This window comes from Corapipo altera, unplaced genomic scaffold (genome assembly GCF_003945725.1).
Source record: "Corapipo altera isolate COAL_440 unplaced genomic scaffold, ASM394572v1 104, whole genome shotgun sequence".
NCBI lineage: Eukaryota > Metazoa > Chordata > Aves > Passeriformes > Pipridae > Corapipo > Corapipo altera.
In genome coordinates this window covers 3,155,331-3,175,079 of record NW_020884920.1, presented here as the reverse complement: position 1 = coordinate 3,175,079, position 19,749 = coordinate 3,155,331, and the positions used below count along the sequence as shown (strand labels likewise).

Sequence of the window (19,749 nt, the reverse complement as noted above, 5' to 3'; positions counted from 1 at the left end):
TGCCCTCTGTGCTGTTTTAATTGGTTGCTGCTTGTAATTAGAGTTTATTTGTATTAATTAACTTCAATTATCTGTTTGTGAGTTGCTCCAAGTACACCGTCAACATGTTTAGAACCACACAGCCTCAAAGAGCTGGCTCCTACCTGAGGAAGCTGTGAGTTAAAACCAGACACACTGATAGAGTGTGCTCCAAAAATGCATCATTTTTTTTGTTAAGAAAACTATTGTGTAAACTTAATCATTAATAGTTGACTTAGCTGCCAGCCCACTGACTGACCAGCACAGGTAAACAGGACTGGTGTAATTAAATATTCTCATAATGATGCATTTTTCCTGGAAAGGCACAGGAGGAGGTGGGTAGTCCTTGCCCAGGAGAGCTGGCAGTGAGGGAGATGGAGACAGGGACAGAGAGTGAAGATGAAACAGCCACACAGTCATTCTCTGACTTTTTAGGAAGCAAGTGGTTTTATTAAGAGAAGATCAGTAGAAGGGGAAGGGAAAGGGGAGCAGGAAGGGGTCAAAAATTGGATGAGAAGACAACCAGGAGTTAGAAAGGGCAGACACACAGTGAATTGGAGGGGTGGGAATTTGGGGCTATGGAGGGAGTGGAAGGACACTGGGATGGCCACGCTCAGAATTAGCTCAGCTGCAATTAAAGCTGGTCACAGCAGAGGAGTGATGCTCACCACAAGTGGCCTTTATCTGCAGTGATCAGCAGCAGTCATTATTCTGCTCTGAACTCAGTTGTTTATGTCGAGTTGTGTTTCCTGGAGAGATCACAATGCGTTAGCTTTGTGCAGAAGGATGTAAAGTAGAGAGGCACATGCCTTGGGCAGGTGAGTACAGGAAACTTCATGGAGCAGCAAGTCCTCAGGGAGAAACAGCATGGAAAAATCCCCAGACTGATGCCTTATATTGGAATTTAAGCAACTGTAGCTGTTTATCTGAAGAAAATTGTGTAGATACACAAATAGCTCCACGAGGAGAAAAGGCAGGTACCCCACGAGCTGTGTAAGCCAGAGGGAAGAGGCACAGCCCAAACCCACAGCTGCAGGCTGAGCCAGACCAACTGAAATGAGAAAATAGGCATTAATTTTTTTAAGAATAAAGTTGATTAGCTGCTGGAACAAATTACTGGGGAAAGAAAAATCTTCCCATATGATAGTGTTTTCTATTCAAGATAAGATGCCTTTCCTCAGACGGGCTTCAGCCAAGCATGTGTTCCTGGGTTCAGCAGAGCAAGGATGGGGTGAAAGGTAGTGATCTCTGTGAAGAGGTGACTTTGTGGCCCCACCTAGATTTTAGGAAATGACTCAAAGACTGTACTCCCGATGTGTATTTCTACATCCTTCCTGGATGGTGCTGCTCTGGGTTGTCCCCTTCTGAATAGCAGCTGGGCAAGGGCAGCCAGGGAATTACTCAGACCCAGCCTGTCTGATGGGGCTTTTTTTGCCCTGTCCTGCCATCCAGGGTGGAGTGTTTGTGCATGTGAGACTGGTGGTATTGGCCTGTGTTGGGTCTCTCTGTATTTGTCACCCCAGGTGGACATGAGGCTGCTGGAAGCCTGACTGAAGGGAGGTGACCCCAGGCAGCATCAGCCAGCTGCTGCAGGGGCTCCTTCCCAGTGGATTGCACTCTCAATATCAGTGCAGCTGTTTTTCAGAAAGCAAATTGCTCACTGCAGGAGTGAAATATTCTCCTGTTGTTGGAGTTTTGGCTATTCAAAAGTCAGAGTGTTATTTCTGCATGTTTGTAATCCTGAGGCAGTTTCAAAGGGGCCAGGGCACCTCTTCATTTCAGTTTGTGCTGCCACTGCAAAGCATAAATGAACCCAAGCAAACTTTCTGAAAGTTTGGACATGAGCAGCAATCTAGAGAGAGCAATGTGGGTTCAGCTCATGTTCTCTGCCTGCTGGTCAGCCACCAAGCTCTGACCTATGTTTGGGCAGCACCACAGAATTACTAGCAGCTACTTGGTGTTGGTCCTAAAGCAATTGCAGCCACAGCTGGGCCAGGAGCTGTTTCACCTTTGGACTGTGCTGTGCACAAGAAGGAGAATTAGGGAATGCACACATAGAAAAAGTAAGAATCTGGTCTCATGTTGCTGCCTCTATGGAAATGAGGCAACTGCAAAATTTGCTAGGAGGAACAGGCACAAAAGCCAAGGGGTAAGATCTTCTACGTATTAATGGTGATGGGAAGGAGGAGAAACAGGACTGACTGGTTTGCAGAGGAGATTGAGAGTTCTCATGGAATTATTGGGAGGATGTAGCATGGACCTGTCTGGGGACAGGTTCATTCACTTTGCAAGCTGAAGATCTGGTGGTTCTGGCAGACAGACAGTCTGAAGGAGGAGATGAGGAATTAGTAAAGCAGAATTTCACCTTGAACAGGGGAGTTTGAGGGACTGTGGCTGACAAGGCTACGGGAGCTTTGTACTTCCTGACTGAAATCAGTTAGTTTGGCTCCCTGCCATACATCAGGGGACGTGGAAGGGAGATGAAATGTTCCTTGTCTCCTCCACTGATACCACAAAAATGCAGTGCATTGTGCTGGTGCTGTGGAAAGGCCCCTCCTTTGCCCAGCTGCTGCCTTGGGAGCTACCCAAGCTGTCCCATTTGTGTGTCAGGACATGCCCTGTGACTCTGCCTTGTGTCCTGTCCATCACCCTTCCCTACAGGGCCCTACGGATGAACCTCACGGATGAATAGCAACGCGAGTGTGGCACTCGCATTTTTCCCTGCTTCCCTTGAGAGACCCAAATGAGGCAGCTGAGATCAACAGCAATGAAGAACAGTTTCCTTCCCTCAGTAGGAAGTGGCAGAAGAGGAGAAGAGAGCAGCAGGCACCTTCTGGTAGGTGATGGAGTGGGGGCATTAGTGTCCCTAAGGCAGCGCTCGTGCTCCGTCTGGAAACACGATGGACCAGCAAAACTGTCCCTCTCTGCTGTGTCCTGGCACAGTCCAGGCTCTGTTGGCAGGCTTGGGAGGAGCTTTAATGAAAACAAGTGTTTGGCTGGTGCTACTGTGGTGCCACAGACTTTAAGGAACAAACACAGAGAGCCCAGCCCCTCTTTGATTAGTAAGTGCAATCTGCTGCCACAGCTGATGCTGGAGGAAAAGATAAGAGAGAGAAAAAGAGAACAGAGCTGGAGTGAGGATGAAAACACTGGGCAGAAGATCTGCAGGGGGATGAAAGGGAGCCATTTATTTGCAAATAAGTTGCTAGATCAGGCTTCCATGTGCGTCTGGGCAGCTTCTAATATTATGGGTTTATTCAGAATTAAGACTTGTTACTGGAGTTGGGCACTCTTGAGAAGAGATGTCAGCCCACAGATCTAGGCAGTACCTGATCGAAGTCTTTCTTGTGCCAATCTAAGAGTAATTTAAGGGTCTTTTTCAGTTTTTACCAGTGATTTTGTGTTTGAAGTCTCTCTGTAGGAAGCCAGCGTGGATGCTCCATGATTCATTCCCATGAGGAATCATGATTTCAGGTACCCAGATGGTCGCAGAGGCAGAGGAGGGGGCAGATACATATTTTTACAGCAAGGAGAACACAACTTCATTGTACAAATCTGGCCTGGCTTAGAAGATTTGGGAAATATACAGTGTGATTATTTATCTTTCTTTTCCTTTTTTTTTTTTTTTTCATGATTATTTCCTCTTGGCTCCTGATTAGGCTTTAGGAACACTGAGGAAGGAGGAGACTGCTGCCTGAACATTCCATCCCAGGACTCAGCCTGGTGTCTGCTCTGTGTGTTCCCTGGAATTCAGCAGAGTCCATTTATTGAGGCCAGCAGAAATAGCATCTCAATTCCTGGTTTCAGAGATGTTAAGTAGGACATAGTTAAATTTGGGATTATTAGTGAGTGAAGAAGGGTAGCTCCTTTTTTTTTAAATAGATCTTTGATAATAGATCCTTGGGCAGAGCACTGTGAAGAGGATGAGACATTTACAGATAGGAAACTTCTTCTGATACAATAAATTATTGGGCAGAAGTGAATGTTTGAGAGCATTTCAAGTTTCTATACATGCAGACCTGTCTGGCACCAAGTCCTGCAGTATTTCAGCTCAAGGAGCATCTTGCTGATGTCACCAGTTCAGTGCTGGGTCACATCCTTCATTGGCATCTCGGTCTACAGGAATTTGGCATCTCTGTTTTAAGGTTTATCAGAGGTTTCCCTAAGACAGAGGTGCAGAGACATCAAGTTTCACATGGTCAGTAATCTGAAACACGCCCTCCCTACAGAATCACTCCCTATAGATGAAGGGAAGCCTGTGAATGAGAGACCTTGAAATGAGCTGTCTGCATAATTAAAACCCTGCAGTGAGATGAAATACGAGATGGAGGGGAGAGATAGTTGGAGGCACCGAGGAACAGAAGCGCTTTCAAGTATTTTGCTGCAGAGATGGCTGGAGGATTTGCCAGGGGGCTGATTTTGTCCTCGTGCTGTCCTTGGCCAGGTGACAGGTGCTGTGCAGCCGGGTGGACACGTCACTGACCCAGAAACCTCCCCGTGCCAGGACAGGTGGGAGCACTAAACGGAGCTTAGGCGTGAGGCACAGAGGGCTGCAGAGCTTTAAATCAGAGCTAATCTCTGTGTCTTGTTGGACTGAGTTTTTGCTCTTGGGTGGGTAGACCACAGCCCAGTTTGCTCTGGGCTGGGTGATGATCCACTTGTGCCTGGTGATGTTATGAAGGAGGCAAAAGGCCAAGCGCTGCTGTTGGGAACCAACTGTGAATTAACACACGGTGTGTGATTAATGTGCTTTTTAAATGCATTCATGTCCTGTCGCACTGGCTGCGGGTCTTGTGTCACATTTGGTGTTCTCAGAACATTTATTAGCCTTACAGATCCCTTGATTATTGCTTTCTCTTTTATAATTAAGCTATGAAACTCAGCATGGTGCAGCTTATGCAGTATTAATTCATGGCTGCCGTATTCTGCCTGTGCCCTAGGATAAGGCTAAATGCTGGCAGCTGGATTGCTCTCTGCACAGTTGCTATTCTGAAATTTCTTAATATGATTATAAAAATCACATTCTGAGTGCATATGGGCAACTTGGGGCTCAGCACTGCCGGGAGCAGGAGTGGGATGTGGTCTGACTTCCTCAGGAGCAGGATCTGCCACTGGCAGCGCTGGGAGACGGGGATTCCTCCTGCCCCAGGTGCTGGCTGATGCTCTCCAGGTGGATGCTCTTAGCCCTGCTCCAGTGCTAATGCAACCTCACGTGCTTTCCACGCCCTGCTCACCCTTCTCAGAATATGCCTGTGAAAATGTGAGTCTTGCAAATGAGTTCTGCTTCTCTCCTTCTTTTCCTCCTTTTCTTCATGTGAGAGTCGAGCAGAACCCGGGATTTCCTGCGAGGCTGCGGCTCCCCGGCCCCGTTCTGTCGGCAGCAGCTGCCGTGGCTGTTTGAATAGTTTTCTTCCCGGCTGGTTGCTCCTGCCCCCAGCACGACAGTTTAACAGTTTGTGTGGCCATGTGGTGAACTGAACAGGGAACAAAAATAGCATTAAACATGTCTGGTTTACTTAATTTTTTTTATTTTCCCCTCTCCTGGGAACTAGTTGTGGGAGTGACTGTGCTGAAGAAACAGGAGACTCTGGGAGGGAAGTGACTGGAATGACCCACGCCCAGTGCCCCAAGCACTGCTGGTCCAGAGGCAACAGCTGGAAGGCAGAATTCATGAAGTCTTTGCTGGGTTGGGTGTTGGGCCACTTGCTGTTTCCATTGGGTAAATCCAAGCAGCTCCAGCAGCTCTGCCCACATGACTCTGGTCTCTATAGCTGCTGGAAGTCCTACCAAACTTCAGATGTGAGGACAAAGTGCTGAGGTGCCAACTACTGAAGAACACCTGTGTCAGTGTCCCACATCTGCTCTGGACACGAGGGAAGCAGTTTGGAAGCTGAAGGGTCCATGGACCACAGATTCCATAACAGAGTGGCAGTTCCTCTCTGCAGTGTGTGTGTTACACACTCACCCACACTGCACAGATTATTGATTATTACTAATCAAACCACTTCTGTAGGGACCCGAGTGCTGATGATCTCAAAGCTTCTGTTTCAAAAACCAGTGCCAAGCCCTACGTGCAGGATGTAAAGCTGTAGTGCAGAAACTCTTTGAGCTCAGACGTTTCCATGGAGATGAATCTTTGATCTCGTTGTAATAAATAGAGGGCGGAGAAGATGCTCCCAAACTAGGGAGGAAGGCAAGGCTGATCCCCACGGGGCAGAAGTTCTCAACAGGAATTAGGGTGACAGGAGGCTTCTCTCTCTCTCTCTCTCTCTGTTTTCCCTCTCCATGATGCCATGTCTGTGGCAGTGGCAGTGGCAGAGTTGAGCTCTCTGCCCACCAGCACCGACACGAGGGGAACGTGCCTTCCAGCCAGCCAGCCAGACGGCACACTACACCTTTGAGCTGCCTAATCTAGTGCTGCTGAAAAGTCAGACCTCTGTCTGCACAGCAATATTCACCCTGTGCTGCGGGATTTGGAGAGCAGTGACACGGGGTTTTAGTACCAGCACCAGACACACTCGTTTTCTTGGCTGTGGCAAAGGAATCTGAGGGATGAGAACAGCCAGGGAAAGTCCTGTGTTTATGGATAAAATATGGAGGGACAAAAAAAAATCACATTTTACACTGGCCAGTGTGCAAAATAGAAGTGTTTACCATGCTAACATGGAGATAAGTGACCACAGGCAACAGTCAATTGGCTTTATCCACACGGATGAGCTTTGACCGCACCAAAAACTCATGTGTTGTTAGAGCTGTCCACAGGATCAGGGCTCTTACTCCTGGCACTGGAAATAGAAGCTTCTGTGGATGGTGCAGAGGAGAATTCATTAGGAAAGGGTATAATTATCTTCAGTAGTCACTGAGAACTGCTGCTTGGGGTGACTGCGGGCACACAAACTCTGGTAGGATGTTTCACACCATGATGCTCTGCATTGGCAGCTGAAGATGATCCCGGTGTTTGATCCCAGCAGGGATGTGCCGTACAGCTCCCAGGGGTGTGTTGTGGGGGGTGTGTGTGCTGAGCTGTGTGTGCTGAGCTGTGTTTCCTGAGCTGTGCTTGCCTGTTGGTGCATTTCTCGCTCCGTTTGGCAGCCGGGTGGTGGCTTTTCCTGGTCACTTCTGCTCTGCTCACAGGCCGCTGACAGATCCGTCCCTTTGTCCCTGCTGCCAGCGCAGCCTCAAACAGGTTCTTCTGCAGCGTGTAGGAGTATGTGGGGTGAGCAAGATACTGTGCACAGCCTGCTGCAATACTGCTTTTCCTCTTTTTAAACAAATACTCTTTCTTGGATGCATTTTGCTGCTGGCTGTGCTAATTAGGGTCTCTTTAATTTAGGGGTTTGCAATACCGCGCCCAGGAAAAATGGTGCTTTGGTCCCACCACTCCTTTCACTGGAGCAAGTGAGCCCTTTGTGCCTTGCTGGATCTCAGGCTCCTGAACAACTCAACCATCACTTCATGTAATTTTAAATTTACAGTTTAAATACTTTATTTATAAGGCTATGTGTTGTTTGCAGCTCCGAAATGTTATATTTTTTTCCAAATATTGCAGAAAGCTTCAGTGGTTGAACAAAGCCCACAGGTTCACTTTAGAAGCCGACAGGTGGGGTTTTCTGCTGATTTTGTTGTTGTTTCACATGACTCTCTCTGAAAATGCTGTCACTAGCTCCCTGTTTGTCAGAAATGGACCACTTAGCTGAGAAAGACTTGTTGTTGTTTTATGTACTACTTCACTGGGAAGAAAATATGTTGAAGGAATATGCAATATTAAAAGTATTTTGAATCAGAATCACTTCGGCTACATTCAGTGGAGGCTTTAGCCTTGTTTTCATGGGGGTCTTTGTCAGAACCTAAAGCACAAAATACTCTGATAGGTCAAAATTAAGGTTACCAGACAGTAATGAAAACAGCATTTTTATCCTCAATTACATGGACAAGACGGGATTGCTGTGCAGCCACAGCTGTTTGTCTCAGGGCTGTGACAAGCCTGTATGGATGCTGTCACTTAGCAACCATTGCCATTTGTGTTTTAACTGCAGCTTTTTTGTTGTTGGCACATAATAAGAGTTGTAATCATGAGATCAGTCCTCTCAGGGGTGTTTGTTACTGGGAGTGATGGGCTCCAGGGCTCATCTGTGCCCCAGCCTATAGGAGCTAAATCAAAAGAGCTTCAAGTGCAATGGCTAATGCAGCTTAATAAGGGTTTATTTTCAAGCTGGCTTGGCTGGGCCAAGTCGTGTTTCAAGACCTACAGCCTGGGTTCACCATCTGCCAGACCTGGCTCTGCAGCTCCTTCGTGCTAGTCACAGCCCAGCCCAGAAGCTGGTTTGAGGCCAAAGCTCAGTGGTGAGGGACCAGCCAGGACAAGCCTGGATGTCCCTGGGCACAGCAGTATGAGCTCCCTGCTCCCCTCTACTGACCCAGCCTGAAAGCTTGGGGAATATGGGGTCAGTGGAGGCTGGAAATGTAAGACCTGAGAGGTAACGAACTGGGAGAACTGAAGATCTGAAGGATATCTACGTCTTAAGGGTAATTCCCACCTATCCTGCACTGACAAGGAGGGAAAAGGGTCAGACCTGTGACAATTCAAGCCCCAACACTCTACAGGAGCTGTTTAAGGTTGTGGTTTTACTTTACATCTGGTCTGATCTAATAGAGCAACATCTCTCAAAGGAGTGGGTGTACCCTCTGACCCAGACAGTGAGCTCCTGCCCTGGCATAAGAGTTTAACAACCAGGCAACTGGGGAATAACTTGGTTTGGATGGGTTTGTTTTGGAGGCAGCAGTGTGAAAGGCATCTTTGCAGCCCTGTTATATGTTTATTACAACATAAATAAACACTCTCAGCTGCAGAGACTCGGTATTGATATCACAGACAGAAACACTGTTTTCTTTAGCTTTATTTTGCTCTGAGGTAAACCTTTGTGTAATTGCACCTGTGGTTCTGCAGGGACTCTTGATGAGGACTCCTCGTTTCCCCTTCCACCAGGGGATGAGGTATGAGAGTACCCACGATGTGTGTGTTTCCTTACAGCTTTGTTCCACCTCGTTCAGATGGACACACTGCTCCTTTGAATCCCATTTCTCCGTGTGCTGGCTCGAAGGTTAAAGGCAAGACCTGTCCTGTCTGTGGAGCAGCACAGCTGACGCAGGCTGAGGTCTGGCTGCGTTGAAGTGGTGCTTTATTTCTCAGCAGAGGACAAAAACCACTGCTCAGAAGGGAAATGACACAGAGCTGCTGCCACTGGTATATTTTTCCATTGTAAATTGCTGAGACCTCCTGCAGTGAAGTTGGTTGATGAGTTTCCTCTCTAATGCACGGTGGTTTTTAGAAGACTTGATGAATATGCATTGAAAGGTAGAGCAAATTTTACTGGAGATGTACAGAAGAAAATTGCGAAGATGTGCATGGGTTGATCTGTAATCACAGGTCACATACACCTAGGCTAAAGCAATGGCCTTAGTCATTTATGGACCATTTTTTTCTAAGTTGTGCAATTAGTATAATTAGGCAAAGAATATTCTTTGTACTGTAAATGTCTAGTGTATTAAACCAGAAAATTAGCAGCCATTCTTTTGGCAGCTTTCATAAAGCCATTGCTTGTGTAGGGCTGAGCCAAAGATGCTTTTTCTCTCCTGTGTCTGTCTGAGCCTGAGCAGTTAAAGGATAAATCCTTTCTTCAGAGCTTTGTTGAAATGTGTTGAAAGCAACTCTAAGAATTTCATACCTGTGTACAGATCAGACAACATAACTTAACATTGCCCCTGTGCAGATAAAGAGCTGAAATAAGCTTTGTAATCTTTTCCTTTCACAGTACCAGCCACCAGAGATATAATTTCTTTCTGTTCTGTGATGTTCTGCGTTGATACCACCTGGATTGCCATTGCCTGCTTCTCACAGCACAATCTAAAGGAAACGACAGATCCGATTCTCGCTGCCTCTTGCGTTAAACGAGGCTCATGTCCGGCCACAGCCGCTGCCAAATCAGCTGGGGTTGTGTTTGTGCCTGTGTGTGTTGGAAAAGCTCTCGGTGGTGCCTCCTGCAGGAACCGAGCACAGCTACAGCGCTGACGGGGTGAACGCGGCAGTTTCCGCAGAAATCCATCCCGAAAAGGCAGCTTTGAACTTGCTCCTGTGCCTGTAACAGCAGGTCAGGCAGCCCAGCTCCCTCTCCACGTCCCTGGAGTCCTCAGTGTGTGACAGGAGCGAGCTGGTGTGCAGTTTATGGAGGGATGGCTGTTGTCGTGCTGGGAAGTGGTGAGTAGCACTTGTTGGAGTGAATGCTCAGGATGCATCTGGGGGAAACCAGTCTGCCAAGGATGGTCTCCTTGGGAGCTAATCCTTCCCCAAAGGGGCACCATGACCACAACCCCTTGGCAAGACATACCACAGGGTGTAACTCTTAACCCAGCAGGAAGCTGTGTGGCTGGGATAAAGATCTTGTGGAGGTGCAAAACAAGCCTTGGTAGGTAAGAAGTGGGTTTAAAATGAGTTGGCAGTGTGAGCAAGTGGGGTAGGGCTTGTATGAGTCCTCAAATGTGCAAAGATGGGCATCCTAGAGAGGGTATCCCAGCATGATGGATGATCCACATTGGGGCATGTTCACAAATCAGGTAGCTAAATTTCAAGCTCACAAATCCCATCCCATCATTTCCTGTAGAAAGAATTGTTAGTTTTTAATTTGCCTTCCTCCCCCTTAATCCCTCTAGTCCCTGGCATTTGTTCTGCACACTGTTCAGATGTTCATGACTCTTCCTGTCTCTCCCAATTATCAGGTGCAGGATGTCAGTGCAAACACCTCAGTGTTAATAGGACTCCACTGTAACTGGAGCAGCAGAGAAAACATAGTAAGGCAAAGCTCAGAGAGAGAGGGAATCACAGAGTCAGCTCTGAGTCACATAATTGCTGGAGGTGGAGACCTGTTTTTAATGAAAGATGAAACAAGTCACTAATACCCCTCCTAGAGGTAAGAAGCCCTCCCAGTTTGTTGTACATTTGGGTTTTAATGTACAAGCACCCTGTGTATAAACATGACTTTGGACTGCAATTTGGCAAATGTTATAAAATTAATGTCACCATCACCTCAGCTGATTAAAATAAAAAAAAAGTCCCATGAAAAATTAATAGGTCTGGGAGCTGAGAGACCTCAGTAATAAGCAGTGAGTTTCCCTTCTGTAACAACTCACTGTTTCAATTTGCTGATATCTGAATAATTCCTTGGAGTGTCCTAAACTGCATAGCCCAGAAATCACAAGAGTTCGAGCGCTGAACGGGAAGGAGCCGTTTACACAGCAACCTGCTGTCTCCTTTCCTGGAGCATATCTGACCTACTGTCAACACAGAATGCTGGTTTTGGAACTGTAAATCCCTTCACTAGAACTCCACAAACAATCCACGCTTCTTTAAAAGCACATCCCTCTCACTAACCCTTTCAGTTTCTGAGGCGAACACAGTGGCAGGAAAAGGCCTGAATTTTATTCTCTTCTGTCCTTTCCCAGGTGTAGACCCTGCTCAAGTAGAATTGTGTATCAGAAGCAGAGCTACCCTCTCCTAATAACAGCTGCTGGTACAACACCCAAGGGCTCTGTCACACATAAAGCTGTGCTGACTTCATCAAAAGGCACAGAGTAAATCTTCAGCCTCACCAGCAAAAGATCCAAGCTACATCTCACCCCATTGTATTGCTGCAGGGATAATATTGCAAGAGGAGATTGCAGAAGTCCTTTCACTGCATTAGATGCTGCAGCCTCCATTAGCCTAAAATGAGTGTGGTGTGCCTGCCCCTACACAGGCAGCAGGAGGGTGAAGGATGCTCAGTAACACCTCAGCAATGGAAAAGGAGACAGCATGGTTTGATCTACTGGTAAAAATACTGCCTTTTTTTTTTTTTCCTAAGTTGAACAAAGCTTCTTAGCACGTGGCAAGACACTGAAGTAAGTTGCAAACCAGTCTTTCCTGAGTTTTTATGAAATTGGCAATTTTTTCTCAGAAAAGTGTTGCCATTCACACTATAGCTGCTGTTTTCTGATTGTTTGCCAAAGCTAAGCATAGATCAAATTCATCATGAAAAAGCTGCAGGTGTCATTCTCTTAAAAGTTAAGAAACTATCCCAGTGCTTCAGGAATGGAGAAGCACTTGAAAAAAAGCAGCAAAATGGCTTCAATTAAAAACAAAGTCAGCACATCGCTGTCACTGCTGAGATCAAACAAATATATGATCTACAGGAGACAATTTGTAAGGCTAAGGATGATCAGCTTTTTACTCCTTAAATCTCACCTTCTGCTCCAAAGGTCAAAACCACTCTTCATCAGTTTTAGCTACTCTTGCTCTGAAAGGAGCCCACAACTTGTTTTCAGTCACTGTTTTGTTTTTTTCAAATGATTCCTTACGGAGGCATGGTCAGGTGCTTTCTTAAAAGACACACAACTTAAAAAAAAAAAGAACAAATGCAATTCTCATGTTTTTACTTTGAAAAAGAAACCACCATTTATTGCAAACTACACTTTTTAACAAAAAAAAAATCATCAGTATTAAAGCAAAGATTTTCTAACCCATTTAACAGCTAACAAAACCACCCTTCTCCTCCAGAAGAAAACTGCTTAAGCACTGCTCCCTCAGAACAAGGCAAGTCTTCAGTAGCAGTCGACTTCATTCTCCTCTATAGTCCCCATAGTAGCAAGGATGTCCTGTAAGAGGGACTGAGGGCTTTCTTCCACATGGTCACTACTTTTATTTAGCTCATCATGTAGCTCTAGTAAGTCTATTGCACCCAAAGCTACCATCATGCTCTCTGGATCTTGAAAATCCACCCCGTTATCACCATCTGTGGGGAAGTTCTGGGCCAGAGAACCCTGTCTTAGTGTCCTCTGTAACCAGGCAATGCCACGTCCTGCAGGTGAATCTTCAATCTTTTGTGGATTCTCCAAAGTACTCACTGGATAGAAATTCCCTCTTAGGCCAATCAGGATGTCACAGGCTCTCTGACCCACTGGTTTGTCACAGTCACACAACGATCGAAACAAAAAGCCGAACAGTTTTGCTCGGCAGAACACCCTCAGCAGCTCGTTCTGAGGGGTGGAACTGGTGACTGCAGAGGAGACAGGAGCATAGGGGCACTCAGAAAGGCCAAGCTGGCAAATGGTCTGGCTACAGAAAACTTCAACCAGTTCCAAACCACCAAGTCTGACTTCCCAGTCTAAGTCATGCTCCACAGTTTGGATGACTCTAGAGACAAACTGCTCTGTGTCTTCCAGCTGAGCTGTGCAGCCTTCTCTCAGCCACTTGGTGAAGATGCTGATCACAGCCCTTCTAGGAAAGCCCTCAGAGTCTGTTGACAAGATTTCTTGAAGCTTTGCTACAGTGTTCTAGATGCAGAAAGACAAAAGAGAAAGCACAGTGAGGGGAGAAACACGCAAAGAAACAAGAACAGGAGAAGCACAAAATCTTGTCACTGCTGGTTGTTAAATCTGCCTGCATGAGCCTGCAGATGACTTGTGAAAAAAAGTTATAAGTAACACAGCAGTGCATTGATGGGTAGTTCTGTTTGTGCAGAGGAAGTTATCATACCTCTTTGTTACACTGATTCCCTGCTACAGGTGATTCCGGAGCAAAGTAAGTAACAAAGGCCAGGTGGCCCACAGCAGTCACAGCACTCGCCCGCACGTAGCTCTCTGGATCCTCCAGCAGATTTTCTGTAAGCCTTGGTACCTCTGAGGACAGCAGACACTGCCTGAACCCATCCTGGTCTGTAAACAAGACAGCAACCCAAAGAAGTGGGGCATTATTCTCTCTGAGCATGAAGCTGTTTCCAAAGCAAACAGCTCTTTGCGTCATACAAGGATGCCCACTGCCTGCAGGGACAGCTGCCAGTGAGACGAGCCTCTGCAGAGACCAGGCAGCTGCTCACAAGAGCACAGATGCTCTGTGTCAGGCTCCCCATTTCCCAGCAGCTTGGTGACTTTCAGTCAAGCTCTGCTAGACATTGGAACTTGGAAAATTGCATTTACAGTTGTTTTAGCACCAAGAAAAAACTTTCCGCGGGCAAGTGGGGACGTGGTTTGAGCCTCATCAAACTTATGCCTTTGTTTAAAGGAAGAAAAAATAGTCCTCCTTTCTTGTTGTCAAGGCATATGGCAGAGAAAACAAAAGTAACAGCAGCACTTAGAGGGGCTGCAGGGTAATCTGCTAATGCAGCTGAGTGTGCTGAATGCTTCCTTTGTGACCTGGGGACAACAGCAGTCGACAACTTCCACCATCACTGAGCTACCACAGGAAAATTACCATTGCCTCAGTGCTACCTGCTGCAGAGCCTGAGCTACCAGTAAAGTGGAAAACCAGTAAATAATCCAGAGCATGCAAAGCAGGTCTATGTTTTTAGCCTTCTAAAGCCCAGCCCCCAGCCTGCTGATAGAAACCAGGCTCCACTGCACAGCAAACTGAAAAAAGGGGAATTATTATCTGCCATTAAGCACTGTCACCTGCCTTGACATACATGGCTCAACACCCTCCAGTTTAACTCACCAGAACTGCCATTAAGGCAGGCACAGCAATCTGAGTTCAACAGAAAAGTAGGATAAGTTTATTAATATTTTTGTCAGATTTTGATCATGATCTGAGAGTAAAAATGTTGACACTTCTTTCTTTTCTTAGCCCTCCAGTTACGGGTCAGAAGATGCTTTAGCAGCCCGACTGACTTTCACAACATTAAAAGAAGTACTCTTTCAATCTGAACTGTTAAATCTTTGCACCTACCTCTCAAGCATTTAATCATGGCAGTGAGGAACTCCAGAGAAGAATCTCTTACTTCCCAGCAAGGACTGCACAAACGCTTCTGCAGCACCACAAACACATCTGTAAAAGCCAAGTGAAAAGCCTGAATGGACATGAAAGGTAACAAGCCTTACTGAAGCCATCACTGTACAACCTCCACATCCCTTCATCTGATGCAATCCCTTTTGCTGTGTGCTTCTACCAGAGTGCTTCACAGCACTGTTTGGGCAGCTAAACTTGAATTCAACATAATTGTGAACAAGTCAATCCTAAGTGCTTTGAGCAGGATAGGTAGGCAAAAGCAGATTTCATATATGCTACTAGCTGCTGTTAGTCTCAACTTAAATAGTTTAATTACCTTCCAAAATCTTCTCAGTTTGTTGGCACTGACTGTTGGAGCAGGACAGTTCCTCCAAGCGCACCAACCACTTGGATGTAGCTTGAAAGGCTTTCTTTAGAACCTGAAACAATGTAAAGCAGGTTTATTTTACTACAGGAGGAGGCAGTGTTGCCTTTATGCCATTAGAAGTAAAATTCATTTTAGCCTCAAACTTACAGAGCAATTCTCAGAGTAAACAAGTACTTACAAAGAAGTAAGCCACAAATAAGTGGTGCTTATATATAATTTCTAACAAACACGCAGAAAATGCCTGTTCTCAACTTATTATTCTGAAGTACCTCCAGCTTTTGATTTGCAGTCGTCATTGGAGTCATTTCAACAAGACAAAGCAAGAAAACAAATTCCCTGATGCAAAGAATTCAATGCTTCATGGCCATGTCAGGTTGAGTTTGTCAGTGCTTCTCTTAGATGTGATGGCTCCTGTCTTCTCAAGGACACTCAATGCATTGCTCAGTTACTCTCTCATTACAGTTTTAGCTATTTCCTAAGCCAGCCAGAACCAAGACAAGTCTCCTACATATTCTGATACAAACTGTGCTAAGAAACAACCAACTGGTCAGACAATTTCTCAGGATTACATCCCACCAGGGCAAGTTCTGCACTCACAGTAGGGCTGGTGTTTGGACTCTCCAGGTATGCCAGAAGGACATCAAAAAGATTTCCTATGAGAGTGTCACAGCCTGAAACCGAGAAAACAAAACTAAAGGACCAACACTGAGAGAAGGAGCATCCCAATCCCAATTCAACTGCTGAAATACAGAAAGACTCAGGACTGTAAAACTGTTTTGGAGGAGAAAGCGACGATTAACTCACCTTTTTTCTCTGAGAGTGCTGCAAGGACATTGAGAGCTGACTTTTGCACCCTGAAACAATTGATCAAGTTTCGGCTTATTGTGCTTCCCAGAGGGGAAGCAGGACTCAGGAGGCCATTACAGAATTGTAATATTGCCATGAGAGAGCGCAGCAAGGACACATAGGGTAAATCCACTCTTAAATGTTTCTAATGGGTGAGAAAGAAAAAAAAAAAAAAAGAAAAGTAAAGAGTTTCCTGCAAAATTTCCAAGTGTGTACAGAGAGTTTTTGGTCAGGAAGGAGTGAAATCTGCAATTTCTAGAGGGTTCTTAAGGTAGCACAATGTTAAGAAGTACAAAAAAATTATCTTTGTTTTTTTTCACTGCATCAGTAATTGCAGCAGGAGGTATGGTAACAAAGCTTGTGAAGATGGATTTAGAATTTATGTGCAGTCCTTCTTTACAAGCCTCAGCATTGTTCTGTTTTCATATTTGAAAGGTTTTTGCTAATATTTGCTGATTTCTTTAACCTACGGAAGCCCTCACTGTCAACTCCTTTCCATGTTCTTTTAAGCTCTACTGCAAAAATTTGCAACCAATCTTAACACTGTCTTTCAAGGACCAATTTGATCCCCAGGCTTTTTGCCACTCTCTGAATGTTACCAAAGACAGCAGCTTCTCCAGGTGAGCCAAGGTCTGACACAGGAGACCAGCACAAGATGTCTTGGAGGACAGAAGACTTTCAACAGTGACAGGATCACTAACAGACTCATCCAGCAAACCTAGAGGACCAGAGAAGGGAAGAGCTCTAGTTGTTATTGAGTAGAAAAGACTGTGATTTTCAAAGTTAATCAAGATATTCAGTGATGTAGTATGAATATCCCTTCAAATGCAACTGTCAGTAGGATGCTGCACTTTATCACAAACACTGCTACTGTCCTTGACTTGTTCTACTCTTTCACCTCCAGTTTTGCCTGCACCAGACCCTTGAAACACTGGCAAGCAGATTGGCCTCTAACTTTTCTATCACAACTGTACCTGCATATTCCAGAGGCTGGGAGGCTGCTCTCAAAATACAGTCCATTGGCTGAAGTAGAACAGTCAGTGCCTGAATCCTCACATCTTGTGGGCTTCAAGGAGGAAACAGCAGTTACCAAAACGAGAACACTTCAATTCCTTCCCAAACGTCTGCCCCCAAATTCTGAACAGGATAATGATTTTTATGCAGGCTTTTAACCAAGCCAGCAATGACAGAATAACAGAAGCAGTACCACAATTTGAGCCTTCTTCCAAGCTTCCCCTGCTAACTGAAAGCAGAGGAGAAATGGCTCTGGAATTTAGAAGAAGCTTTATCAAGTTATGCAAATAGAGAGTGGGATCCTGTGTAAGAAGGAGGCTGAGAGGGAAGTGTTTCTTGTCAACAAAATGGTGTCCTTCTATCTTAAAACATAAGTGTTACTTAGCCTGTAAACCAGAATCTGTATATGCTGTATTCATCTGATGATTTCTTGATACTTTTTCACCACCTAAAGGGGAGTTATGGAGCAGGTGCAGGCAGACTTCTCAGAGGTGCAGAAGATGTGAATCTTAGATTGCAACAAGGTGATTCCAACTGGGTACACAGAAAATACTCTTCATAGTGAAGTGAAACTGGAACACGTTGCCCAGAGAAGCTGTGGAATCCTCATCCTTGGGGATATTTGAAGTTTGAAGGGTGAAGGCCCTGAGCAACCTGACCTGTCTTTGAAGTGAACCCTGCACTGAGCAAGAGGTTAAACTAGATCACTTCTCCAGGTTCTTTCTAACTTCAGTTATTCTACAACTGTCTCCAGAGTCTCCAGATCCCTCCTTCTGCTGGACAGAGTGAAAGCTCTTACACCAGCCAGGGTTTTTGTGAAAGGGAAAATGGAACAGACTACTGGATTTGACAGGCAGCCAAACTGTGTTCATCTCAGTCGACCTTGGCAATATAGTTACTGGAGTTTGCTATTTCTTCCTGGAATTGGCTGGCTGTAGGTAAGATGCAAGAGTATACACATACTGGCTCCTGTAATCTCTCTCTCTTTGAAACTATATTATCCTTACTATCAGTACAGTCTGAAGCCTGTTAGTTACTGGCATGACTCTTGCCAACCAGTCTCACATATTAAAGAATGTAACAGAAAATGCAGTGAGGACAAAAGCAGTTCCTGGAAAGACACCAGAGATCTTAGTACAGAAACATCTGCAGAGTGCAAAAATTTAATTGCAGTAAGTCCTACCATTTGCAGAGCTTCAGAAGTCCCACTGCCAAAGGACATGCTTGTACTGGGGTTAAGTGTTCCAGAGCAGAAGTTACTAACGCCCAAAAACTGCCTTCAGTGTCACAAAACACAGGGGACCTGAGAAGAAAGAAGTGTAAGTTATATATCCTATTACACAGTGGAAAACAGATATATATGACCATGGGATCCAAGGTGCCAGATCCTTACCGTGCCACGTTAAGCAAAAGGTTTGCCAGCATGTGCTGTGCTTGAACAGTCTCTTCTATCAGAAAGGATTCTATTTGCTTTGCTATGTCTGACCAAAGCACTTCAGTCCATGCAGCATAACAACTGCCAAACAAGCTGGTTAACAGCTTTAGTGACTGCTCGATGTGAGAGGCAGAGCCAGACTGAAGGGAATCCTCCACGTGCTTTTTAATCATCTGGGCACACGCTGGCCACTCACAGTCCTTTGGGCTGAGAGGTTTAGATGTTTCAGACTCTACAGAGAAGGTGAGCATGTGCACCAGGAGCTGACTGGCAGCTGAAGCCACAAAGAGGCTGGGATCCCCTTGCAGAGCGAAGATCACATCCATGCCTCCTGTGGGAAAACAGAACAAGTCACTGGAGGAAAAAACAACAGCGTTCCTATGGTGAGGTGGAACCTTGTTGAACTCCAACCACGTGTGACTCTAACTCAGGTACCACACAGCTTTAAATGGTGGTGGTGGAGTTTCTTATCCTTTATTTTGGAGCCTCTACTCAAAGTCAGCCAGTCCTTAACAATAAGCAAACAAAAGAAGAAAACTGTTTGCAGATCCTCAGTGACCTTGATGCTTTTGACAAATGGCTTATCTTAACTCTTAAATAAATGAAGACTCGTCTTGCTCAACTGACATGTGAGCAACTGGAATTCGACATCTGAGCAAACACCTGACTGGAATGGAAGGGACACAGAGGGTTTGGGGAGTGAGTTAGCAGAGCTGGCAGTACTCACCCCCGCTGCAGAGGAAGTGCAGGGCAGGCTGGTGGTGCACCATGCTGTGCACTCCCTTGACCCAACCGCTGCGCACCGACGCGTCCTCCCACACCGCACGGCCCCGGGGCCCATCCTGGCCAAAGAGCCTCCCCAGCAGCTTCTCCTGCTGAGGCCAGAGCAGAACACAGAGGAAACGGTGAGCAGAGGGGCTAAAGGGGAGGGGAGAGGCTGCTCTGTCCTCCAAGTCAAGAGTATCGATAGTGTAGCGAAAGATTCTCTTGCTAGAAGTACCACGAAAACAGAAAAACTCCAGAATGCCAGGTTTAAACTCAATGTATGGCTCTCTCAGGGACTAAGCAACAGAGCTGTTCAGCACCAAAACTGCTTGTTTTTCAGGTGCTAGAGACAACTTCTGTATATCATGAGTTGGTATACATCAACTTATATGGAATGGAACTTGAATGGAACTTATCAGTTCCATTAGACTGCTCTGTGCACTTGTACACATCTCTTCCCTGAATGAAGCCTTTCAGGTTTTGTACTATAAATGT

The 19,749-nt window shown here is 45.7% G+C and overlaps 1 protein-coding gene across 2 annotated transcripts in view; it reads right to left on the bottom strand.

Moving 5' to 3' along the window:
* Positions 1-12,474: 12,474 nt before the first annotated feature.
* BRAT1 (BRCA1 associated ATM activator 1) overlaps positions 12,475-19,749 on the bottom strand; it is an 8,693-nt gene continuing 1,418 nt past the window's right edge. Inside the window, exons 3-13 of one of the 2 annotated variants that reach the window (XM_027656505.1) lie at positions 19,217-19,364; positions 18,448-18,820; positions 18,238-18,357; positions 17,015-17,106; positions 16,640-16,758; positions 15,999-16,185; positions 15,792-15,865; positions 15,144-15,246; positions 14,768-14,866; positions 13,583-13,761; positions 12,475-13,380 (exon numbers count right to left, since the gene is read on the bottom strand). In XM_027656505.1, the coding sequence (XP_027512306.1) occupies positions 12,649-13,380; positions 13,583-13,761; positions 14,768-14,866; positions 15,144-15,246; positions 15,792-15,865; positions 15,999-16,185; positions 16,640-16,758; positions 17,015-17,106; positions 18,238-18,357; positions 18,448-18,820; positions 19,217-19,364 (2,226 nt within the window). In that variant the 3' untranslated portion in view covers positions 12,475-12,648. The remainder of the gene's footprint in view (positions 13,381-13,582; positions 13,762-14,767; positions 14,867-15,143; positions 15,247-15,791; positions 15,866-15,998; positions 16,186-16,639; positions 16,759-17,014; positions 17,107-18,237; positions 18,358-18,447; positions 18,821-19,216; positions 19,365-19,749) is intronic. The other variant, XM_027656506.1, reaches the window with a different exon arrangement.